General features: G+C 38.5%; 1 protein-coding gene and 1 pseudogene across 1 annotated transcript; both read left to right on the top strand.

Moving 5' to 3' along the window:
* Positions 1-6,874: 6,874 nt before the first annotated feature.
* On the top strand, positions 6,875-7,802 carry LOC102474715 (olfactory receptor 2A1/2A42-like; annotated as a pseudogene).
* A 1,831-nt stretch (positions 7,803-9,633) lies between these two features.
* Positions 9,634-10,575, top strand: LOC102502415 (olfactory receptor 2A1/2A42). The gene has a single exon (XM_006139893.1). It carries the CDS (start codon positions 9,634-9,636, stop codon positions 10,573-10,575), a length of 942 nt encoding a protein of 313 aa, XP_006139955.1.
* The last annotated feature ends 1,101 nt before the right edge of the window (positions 10,576-11,676 follow it).

Here is an 11,676-nt window from a genome sequence, read left to right as displayed (position 1 = left end):
CTCTGTGGATTGGCATCCTACATAAACCTCAGGGGATGACTTCATTCCCTTTCACAATCTCCTAAATTTGAGATTAAAAAACAAAAACCAAATGTGATTTTCTATACATTTTCCTATTCCAGAAAATCAATCCATTTTTCTGTCTGAGTTCTGTGTGAGTTTAAAAACAGTTTCTCACAATAAATCTGGAAAAATTTGCAAAACCCACCACTTACACAGTTAAAAGCTGTGTCAGCTTGATATGTGATAAAAAAAAATATGCCATTTTGATATGATGTCTGTTCCTAGGTTTAAGTTTGATAACATAAACATTTATAGTCAATTTCTCATATCTTCATCCAAGATTTTAATTCTGATGTCCCAAAATAACTTTTTTTTTTGAGAGATTTTCACTGTAGGGCGCGAGCACTCGCCAGACAGAGACATAGAGACAGAAAGTGAGAAATCACCCCCCGGGGGGATGGTCACGCCACAATCCTTTCTCCTCCATTCTCCTCTCAGGATCTTGGGCACGCACACACATGCACCCAGCGTGAGTTTTAAGCCACTGGGTCCGGGATGCAAACCGCGGTCGACTACGTGGGAGTCCAGTGACGTAGCCATTACGCTAACTGCTAGTTCCTGCAAAATAACTTTTTACAGCTGACAGTCGTATGGTGTCGATGTTCTGAAATGATTACTTTACAAGATTTCATTTCACTATTATATATATATATATATATATATATATAAAAATTTCCACATTCTCTGCAGGTGAAATAAAATGAAAGGTTCCAATATTTATGGTGACCTACTACACACCAAGTTTTCACATGAGCAGGAGTCATTTTTGATGTCCCCTAAGCCCATGCTCCTCCTCACGGTTGTTATGCGTAGTCAGAGCGCATGTGGGCAATGCTCTCAAAGCTTGATAACTGTGCTGAATTTATATTTAAGTCTATGCTGTCACTCCAGCAAGTCAGGAATCACACTGTAAGAACCTAATTAGTTTATAAATTACATAATTGCATATATAAAATTCTTAACTTTCTATGTCTGGTATAAGAGAAAAATATAAATAAACATGAAAATACCCTCCAAAAACAGGCCATAGCTTCTAGAAGAAGCTTCCTTGGAAAGGGTCCTGTCTTCCTTTGAGAGAATAGACTCTGAATCCAGCATCCATCCCCTTTCAGAATAGATTAGAGAATTCTTCCAACTAATGACCTGCCTTGGTGGTTTGAACTCTAAAAGATCCTTTTTTCTAGCAGGTTCTAATAAGCCTCACTGGGACACCTTGTCCTCTTCCCCCTTGGACTTCCCAATCTGCTCCGTGCCTCCCTAACCAGCTCTCCATAGCCTCTCCATACCTTGGAGTGTTTCTTGGAACTGGCTGATTTTTCAGATTCCCCTCTTCCCACCTCTGCTGTATCACAAGGGACTTAGACTGCATCAGGGAAAAGCTGAACTGTGGACCAATGAACTGCCAGAAGTGTGTTCATTGTCACACTGGTCCTGCTTCCTGACAGGTTCACCTGGACCATCTGGAGGTTGGGAAATGAGGGCAGTGCTGGGATTCATGGAAGTCAAATAATGTCAAGTATTTGGTCCTGTGATGAGACGTGTTGTCTCAGAGGCATGCTCTCTCTCTCTCTCTCTGTGTTTCCTAATTGCACATTCTGTGGGGAATGGGCACGAAAATAGAAAAGGACAATTGCTTTGCCTCTCTTTCCCAGCAGAGAATGGTTAGCATGATACTTCTTGGCCCCTCTAGTGAGCCCTCAAGAAATAACAGCTAGGTGGAGTCCATCAGAGAATAAAATCTCCTTTTCTACAGATGTGACACATTTTCAATCAGGAACAGAACTGAGATTTCTGAAGTCTTCATTGCAAACTCCAAGAAAGCAAGACCCTACCCCAACCTTCAGGTGCTTCCCCTTCCAAGACCCTTGAGTTCAAAGGTTCGAGCTAACCAGATTGTATTATTTTACTTGGCCCTAAATTCCTGGATGTGTTATACGGTCTAGTCTTTAGTTCACTGTTACTCTGTTACTGCCACTCTTTACTTAAGTATTGAGAAGAGAAGCAGATGAACTCTATTAATGCTAAATATATATGATCATCCTTCATGTTCCATACAAATAGTTCCAGGGGGGAAAAATGTACATCCAATGACTAAATTATGTAGCTGTGCTTAGGATTTGACTAGTTTTGTTTCATTGAAAGGAAAATATTTATTTGATAGAGATTTGTTTGAGCAAGATAACATTTTAAAAATAAAAGAAAATTTAATTGGTTTTGATGAAATAGATGGAATAATTTTTCTAGCCAAAGATACTAATAGCAGAGTATATTATGGAGTAATGTTATATTTCAGGGAAATTAATGCTGGCTATTTCATAAAGAATATATTTAAGTTTTGTAACACAGTCATAACACATGCTTAATACATGAGAATATACTTATTCAAATGATGTCACTATTTGTAATATGAAGTCGCATGGATATTAAATCTAAATCTTACTTTCCATGAAACATATAATTAAAGACATTATTAGGAATATACTCAATATATGTGAAAATGCTATATTTTCTATTCTCTAGAAGATAAGTCCTTGTGGCAGAGATGGAAAGAGGAGAGAGACCGAGTTGTTGTTTGGCAGAAGAGCAAAACAGAAGGATGAGGTAGTCAATAACACATTTCTTTTTATCATATTTTTACGTTTAATGTCTAAAACCTTCACAAGCTCAGAACTGTCAACTTTTTGCACAATGTGCTCTTACAGTGTTTAGTACATAAGAAGAACTCAAAAGTATGATCAATTATTATCAGTTTTTACAGATTATTGAATAGATTAAAATTATGTAAATTACACTCAGTTCTTTGTGGTCTACAGTAGTTCTTATTCACTTACGTTATTCACTCTGACTTCATAACATAACTGGGAACTTTGCAGTCTTGGCTTATAACCGTGTAAGCAATCAAATGGAATAGTTTGTTTCTCTCTTGTTACTTACAAGCCTGCAGCCCTGCAGCTCACCTGAGCTCTGGGTTAATGATGGTTTATCATTTCAGGGATTCTCTTCACCTTCAGCCACTTTGCTTTAGGAAAGAACCTGTCGGTTCATCAAACTTTGAGTTCAAAAATACTAGGTTCGTCAAGTTTTGCTGCTTCATTTACATATATGTAAATTATATCCTTCTTAGAAATTTACTTACATTACAGTTGTCAGCTCATTCATTGATCATATAACAATTATCTGGTGTTTTTTTAATTCTGAAGTTCTATGTGAATAACTTAATGTACTTCACTATGCCTAAAAGTTACATTTCAAACTGGAATATATTTCAGTGTGGAGCCATCTCCTTCATTTCTCCCAGCTCCTTGAAAACCTGTTTCTTTTCCATCTGTGGTTTTTAATTAATAGTAGGTCATATAGGTATCAAATAAAACTAAGAAAAATATGGATAAAAGAAGTGTATCCAAAATTCAATTGTTCCATTTGTGAATCCTTCAGTTGTGCTTGTTAAATATTTAAAGTTCTATTTTAATAGAGATCAAGAGGTATGAAATTCTTCACAATTGTAGATTCTGTTCTTAGAAACCTCTTTTCCAAATTCAATATGTTGAACTGGGCATAATTATAGTTGGCTGTATTTTAAAAGAAACTACTGAGTAAAGGACATCAATACTTAGGTGTCTCTTCATTTGTCGATATGTATTTCTTTTTCATTCAACAAATGTATATTAATGGCCATGTATGAAAGGATGAACTACCTCATTTCTTTAAAAGAATTCAAGACTGAAACAAGTCAGGCTACAGCACTGAAAGAATATTAATGTACTCAAACTGCTTTTTTTAATCTTTTAGTATGACAAGTAAAAATTATCTTTTTTACCGTGTTTTTTTCCCCTTCATGTTTCCATTCAGAAAGAAATTTTTTTAAAAAATGGGAAAGGAAATTACTATTTTATAACTGTGCTTCAATGCAGTTTCACAGTCAAATATATTCCTATGCCTTATGTGCTTACAGAGTAAATTGAGGAATTTTTGTTGGGCAAGGAAATTTTTATTTTATTTTATTTCATTATTTTAGAGAGATTTTTACTATAGGGTACATTTACTCACTGGAAAGAGACAGAGAGAAAGTGAGAAATCACTTTAGATAGACAGTTCACAATCTCTTCTTTTCCACTCTCCTCTTGGGATTTTGGGCATGCATTCACACAGGCCCAGCATGAGTTTTAAACCACCAGGTCGGGGACTCAAATCATGGTTGACTTCATGGGAGTCCAGTGACATAACCATTACACCATCTACTAGTCCCTAGCATGGAAATGTTTTAAATAACCTAAAATGTAATTAGTTCTGGCCATATATAAGGAATTTTATAATATACTTTTTATATAATTATTGTACCAATGATGCTTATGCAAAATAAACGTCTTAAACTGATGCTGATAGGAAGGGGCTTGTTTCTTTCCCCAAGTCTTGCTTCAGTGATGTTACCATTGTCCAGTGTCTGACTCTCCCTTTTTAGATCGAGCTGGGCAAATTTTGTTGAGAAATTTCATCATGCTATCCAAAAGAACCATGAATAAACCTAAATATCTAAATGTCCATTTATTTAAACCACAAAATGAGTGAAGAACTTTGTTAATGAACACATTGCTTTCTTGTGGAAATATCTGTCCAAGAAGATACATTATTACCTAACAGTTGATTGATGACTATGAAATCAGAACAGGAGGAACTAATCCGATCTTACTTGCTGCAGTTATTAATTGTCTATCACTCAAGCCATCTATCTACACTGCAGACACAGTACAACTATGTGACCAAGATGCTGATCCAACTGGCACTCTGTTGCCATCCTTTGAAGTTCACTAAGGATGCACTTGATAAACACTTAGCCTCTGACCTGAGGTCTGCAATCTGTATTTAGCACCTCCCTTCTTTTCCTACAGTCTTTCTCTAAACAGGCTGCCCACCCCTACTGTCTACGTTAGGGTTCACTGAATCAGTCGTACCCACTTGCTCTGCTTCGCAGAGATTGAATCAGCACCTGGAATGAACTTTTGAAGGCTCCTTATATTCTTCAGTCACCTGTCTCCTGATAGTGTCTTCTTTTCTTTTACCAGAATGTTATTCTGATCGGTTCCATACAAGGTTCACAAGTTCATTTCTCAGAATGCAATTTTGTCTCTTATACCCAAATTCCTTAAGGAACACCTCCATTGGTATTAACAACACTAAAGCTAGGGGATTCCCCACACACTTTCCATCACATCCTTAGAAAAGCAGCTACGATTCAAGTTATTTTGCCCTTGCCATGGCATTGACAAATATTTGCATTAGAAACCATGGTGAACTTCAACATGCTTCATTGATAAAACTGTGACCCTAAATTCAAGGTCCAAACTCTGAATACATTAGTTATGCATACCACCAATTCATAACCCAATATCTCACAACTAATTTACTGACTTTGCCGCTCATTGTGCATGAGACAAGGTGAATTATCGTTATATCGCTATTTTTCAACTAGCCACTTAGGAAGCATATAATAATGCCTTCGGCTGAGATCAGACACTGTTTTTCAGCTTAAATAGTAATTTATTTTGTTTTGTATTTCAACAAGAGATTTAAAAAACATGAGAAGGACTGAATTAGTAGCAAGATAGGCCTATTTATTCCTTATATTCAGTATAGGCTATGACTTTTTTTATTCTGTTGATTCATGGATTTTCTATCTTGATGAAAGGGAAGTTAATATAGATAGTACTTGGGAATATGCCTGCAATTTTTTTCACATATGTATCCATAGGCACCTACCAGACTTAGCTGCCAAATCCTTGAGAGCACATGGAAACACACACACACACACACACACACACACACACACTTATGTGTACACACAAAGGCAGACTTGAGATAGTGGGCTTCCTGGTGAAATAAAAATTGCCCTAATATCTATGGGTTGCTCTAGAAAAATTCATGTGGAAAGTTAATAATTCTGTGACATATATATATATGAAACAATAAAATAAGTACATGCATTTAATTGTGTCACATGTCTCTTTCTCTTTTTAATAGTGAAATGGAAGGAAACGACAACACAATTTGTCACCCAATGAAAATCACAACAGTATACATACATATATATATATATATCCATATTCACATATATGTACTATCTGAATGTGTGTATGTATTAATTTGAATATAGAAACTATATATCATCATCTATTATACCCACCTGCTCCTTCCTACTTTCTAACTCAAACATTCCAAATGCATGTATCAAACCATCATATTATACCCCATAAAGTAAGAAATTATGATTTACCAATCAATAATAATAATAATAAATAAATATCTATTGCATGATTTGTTCCTTATGAAGTTATGTAAGCACCCTCTCATCTCTAGTTAGGATTTATATACTGATACTAACTCAATTACAATTTGTTTTGGATGATAGTAAACATATTTTATTCTCCCAGATTGTTCTCACTTTTAAAGCTCTTTCATTAGTACCTATTTCTACAATCCAGTAATTTCATTATACATTTGTACATGTGAATTTCTGAGACAATCTACTTTTCCTGGTTAATTTATTTGTATGTTGGTTTGGTATTTCTTAATTCCAGCAGCATGTGAATGGCTCTAGGAAGTTAATCACTCATGTCAATCTAAGGATTTGGCTTGTGGACAGACACTTAACTGGAATGCTTGAACAGGTAAGCATTACTTATTCTTAATTGAATCAGCTTTTAAAGGTATTTACTAGGAATTTCCCTCAAACCAAAAATCTATACAATAATCTTTAAAATGTACATTTTAAAATGATTACATCACAAAACTATCTGGTTATCTCCTTAATAGTGAAATGGAAAAAAATCAGACAGTGGTGACAGAATTCATCCTACTGGGATTTTGTCTGAGCCCAAGGATTCAGATGCTTCTCTTCGGGCTCTTCTCCCTGTTCTATGTCTGCACCCTGCTGGGGAACGGGGTCATCCTGGGGCTCATCTTGCTGGACCCCAGACTGCACACCCCCATGTACTTCTTCCTCTCACACTTGGCCTTCGTAGACGTTGCCTATGCCTGCAACACAGTGCCCCAGATGCTGGTGAATCTCCTGAATCCAGCCAAGCCCATCTCCTATGCTGGCTGCATGACACAGACTTTTCTCTTTATGACTTTTGCGCACACCGAGTGTCTGCTGTTGGGCCCGTTATGTGGCCATCTGCCACCCCCTCCGATATTCCGTCATCATGAGTTGGAGAGTGTGCACAGTCCTGGTGGTTGCTGCTTGGACATGTGGCTCTCCTCTGGCCCTGCTCCACATAAGCCTCATCTTGAGGTTGCCCTTCTGTGGACCTCATAGAATCAACCACTTCTTCTGTGAACTCCTGTCTGTGATCAAGCTGGCCTGTGCTGACACTAGGCTCAACCAGACTCTCATCCGTGCAGGCGCTGTGTTCATCGTGGTGGTGCCCCTGTGCCTGGTGCTGGTCTCCTACTCACGTATCCTGGCTACCATCCTGAGGATCCAGTCAGAGAAAGGCCGCAAGAAGGCCTTCTCCACCTGCTCCTCCCACCTTTGTGTGGTCGGGCTTTTTTTTGGTAGCGCCATTGTCATGTACATGGCCCCCAAATCCCGCCACCCTGAGGAGCAGCAGAAGATCCTTTTTCTGTTTTACAGTTTTTTCAACCCTATGCTGAACCCCCTAATCTACAGCCTGAGGAACACAGAAGTCAAGGGTGCTCTGAGGAGGGTGCTGTCCAGGGAAAGTTCTTCCCAGTTGGTATGACATTTGAAAGTGAATTCTAGCCTCAGTCGGCTCCTAAAATATTCATACTCAAATACCACATAAATCCAGAAGTTTGCCGTCTCTTCTTCACCGTGCCTTAGTGACACAAGAACAAGCTTTCCCTCTTCCATTTTAAGAGACATTTTGGATGTGTTGCATGCATTGACTTTCCATGGGATGTGATTTTTATCATGTATGATTTCTCTTTTTTTTCCTCATCCAATTGAATTCAAGTGACATTCAAAATTATTCTAATTTGTTTTCTGCATTCCAAAGGTGAGTACAGTCCTTTTACCTCCTTACCCTAACTGCATGAACTCATGACTGCCTCTGTCATAAGACTGGAAAGAAAAAATAAAGCTGCAAAGAAAGTGAAACCTAGTGCATACTAATCTCTATTCCCACAACTGCATTGTCCTGTTACAGAAAAATGCACAGGTATTTAGTTTGTTGCATGCTGTTTCTGCTTGAGAACCTTGTATGAAAATGATTGGCTTGTATATGGAAGTTATTAGTAGACCGAGTGAAGGAACAAAATTAAAACAATGCATATAGGAGAAAGAGATAAGCTAAAAAAAAGTTCCTATGTACAATGTGGTGACAATGAATGTTGCTTACAAATTTGGGGTTAACTGGTAACTTGATAGTTAGCAAAGAGGTAAGACTAAATATTTCCTCCCTCCAATGAGCGAAAAATGAATATGAAAGAAAGCTATTTGGGTTGTTTCTGGATTCTTCAGAAAACCTAAGAGGGCTGAGCTGTTATTTATGCATTTGTCCACCTATCTCGATGTGGTTTTCTAAAAGTGCAGATAGTGAAGACTTTTCTAGGATGAACACAGAAGCAAAGTCCAAAAAAATCTTATTGATTACAGTTATACTGTGACTTGGTTTGGTCTACACAGCTGGGAAGTCTCTAGTTACATATAACAATAGATTATTTTACAGCTTCTGATCAGTTGGCAGTAAGTTTTATTTTTCTTGAATACAGTCATTTACAAGAATCAGTTTGAATTCATTTTCATGTGTGTTTGCAAACCAAACAAGGTTGAAGTTACTTACAAGGACAACCGGCTTTATCTGCTCAGAGGTTCTATTTTAATTTACTTTAACATTACAAACCCAATGGTTAGGGAAGAGTCCTTACACATTTTAAGTGGATTCCTAGAGTGCTACCTATCAATACTCCTTTCCAACTATTCTTGAGGCTAGGAAGGCCATTTGCTTCTAGTGTTTTCTGTTTCACTGTGAGAGTGCAGAAAAGATTTGTACCAAAGCATAAGTGTGCACCCTTCACTTGGGGCTTAGCACTCAACTCTTAATTATTTCCTGCAGAGCTTTCAGAATATGAAAGCAAAATGAGTTTTTACAACAATAGCTAACATTTTGACTAATCATTTACTTAGTGACATATACCACATATTGATAGCACTTTATATGAATCATCTCATTTAGTCAACATAACAGAGCCATGAAAAGAATGTCCTATTATCACTCTTTCAAATACACACATACCAAAAAGTAGCAAACTGTACTGAACGAGTCTGGCTGTGAGCCTCTAAACTTACCACAACATGTAGTAATCACTATTCATGCTATCAAATAGAAAGTTAAGTCTAAGCTGTCTCAAGGAAGGATCTGTGATGGGAACAAGGGCTTTTGAAAACTCTCAAGTGTACTACTACTGTGAGCTGGTATGTGCTCCACTAGGCCTGAAGGACCAGAGATCATGCATGAGGCTGAATGTCCTGGACAGTGATTCCTCTGTACAGTGTCACAAGAAAGCTCTGGAGGCCAGTCCCATCTATCTGGTTATCTCCTTAATAGTGAAATGGAAAAAAATCAGACAGTGGTGACAGAATTCATCCTACTGGGATTTTGTCTGAGCCCAAGGATTCAGATGCTTCTCTTCGGGCTCTTCTCCCTGTTCTATGTCTGCACCCTGCTGGGGAACGGGGTCATCCTGGGGCTCATCTTGCTGGACCCCAGACTGCACACCCCCATGTACTTCTTCCTCTCACACTTGGCCTTCGTAGATATCACCTATGCCTGCAACACAGTGCCCCAGATGCTGGTGAATCTCCTGAATCCAGCCAAGCCCATCTCCTATGCTGGCTGCATGACACAGACTTTTCTCTTTATGACTTTTGCGCACACCGAGTGTCTGCTGTTGGTGGTGATGTCCTATGACCGGTATGTGGCCATCTGCCACCCCCTCCGATATTCCGTCATCATGAGTTGGAGAGTGTGCACAGTCCTGGTGGTTGCTGCTTGGACATGTGGCTCTCCTCTGGCCCTGCTCCACATAAGCCTCATCTTGAGGTTGCCCTTCTGTGGACCTCATAGAATCAACCACTTCTTCTGTGAACTCCTGTCTGTGATCAAGCTGGCCTGTGCTGACACTAGGCTCAACCAGACTCTCATCCGTGCAGGCGCTGTGTTCATCGTGGTGGTGCCCCTGTGCCTGGTGCTGGTCTCCTACTCACGTATCCTGGCTACCATCCTGAGGATCCAGTCAGAGAAAGGCCGCAAGAAGGCCTTCTCCACCTGCTCCTCCCACCTCTGTGTGGTCGGGCTTTTTTTTGGTAGCGCCATTGTCATGTACATGGCCCCCAAATCCCGCCACCCTGAGGAGCAGCAGAAGATCCTTTTTCTGTTTTACAGTTTTTTCAACCCTATGCTGAACCCCCTAATCTACAGCCTGAGGAACACAGAAGTCAAGGGTGCTCTGAGGAGGGTGCTGTCCAGGGAAAGTTCTTCCCAGTTGGTATGACATTTGAAAGTGAATTCTAGCCTCAGTCGGCTCCTAAAATATTCATACTCAAATACCACATAAATCCAGAAGTTTGCCGTCTCTTCTTCACCGTGCCTTAGTGACACAAGAACAAGCTTTCCCTCTTCCATTTTAAGAGACATTTTGGATGTGTTGCATGCATTGACTTTCCATGGGATGTGATTTTTATCATGTATGATTTCTCTTTTTTTTCCTCATCCAATTGAATTCAAGTGACATTCAAAATTATTCTAATTTGTTTTCTGCATTCCAAAGGTGAGTACAGTCCTTTTACCTCCTTACCCTAACTGCATGAACTCATGACTGCCTCTGTCATAAGACTGGAAAGAAAAAATAAAGCTGCAAAGAAAGTGAAACCTAGTGCATACTAATCTCTATTCCCACAACTGCATTGTCCTGTTACAGAAAAATGCACAGGTATTTAGTTTGTTGCATGCTGTTTCTGCTTGAGAACCTTGTATGAAAATGATTGGCTTGTATATGGAAGTTATTAGTAGACCGAGTGAAGGAACAAAATTAAAACAATGCATATAGGAGAAAGAGATAAGCTAAAAAAAAGTTCCTATGTACAATGTGGTGACAATGAATGTTGCTTACAAATTTGGGGTTAACTGGTAACTTGATAGTTAGCAAAGAGGTAAGACTAAATATTTCCTCCCTCCAATGAGCGAAAAATGAATATGAAAGAAAGCTATTTGGGTTGTTTCTGGATTCTTCAGAAAACCTAAGAGGGCTGAGCTGTTATTTATGCATTTGTCCACCTATCTCGATGTGGTTTTCTAAAAGTGCAGATAGTGAAGACTTTTCTAGGATGAACACAGAAGCAAAGTCCAAAAAAATCTTATTGATTACAGTTATACTGTGACTTGGTTTGGTCTACACAGCTGGGAAGTCTCTAGTTACATATAACAATAGATTATTTTACAGCTTCTGATCAGTTGGCAGTAAGTTTTATTTTTCTTGAATACAGTCATTTACAAGAATCAGTTTGAATTCATTTTCATGTGTGTTTGCAAACCAAACAAGGTTGAAGTTACTTACAAGGACAACCGGCTTTATCTGCTCAGAGGTTCTATTTTA

The sequence above is a fragment of the Tupaia chinensis genome, unplaced genomic scaffold (assembly GCF_000334495.1).
Source record: "Tupaia chinensis unplaced genomic scaffold, TupChi_1.0 Scaffold000010_1, whole genome shotgun sequence".
NCBI classification, from domain to species: Eukaryota; Metazoa; Chordata; class Mammalia; order Scandentia; family Tupaiidae; genus Tupaia; species Tupaia belangeri.
The sequence above is the reverse complement of the archived record's forward strand: the minus strand, read 5'-3'. Positions and strand labels throughout refer to the sequence as shown.

Excerpts from the sequence above, each read along its gene's own strand:
- LOC102502415 (XM_006139893.1), top strand. The coding sequence starts at position 9,634 with ATGGAAAAAAATCAGACAGTGGTGACAGAATTCATCCTACTGGGATTT.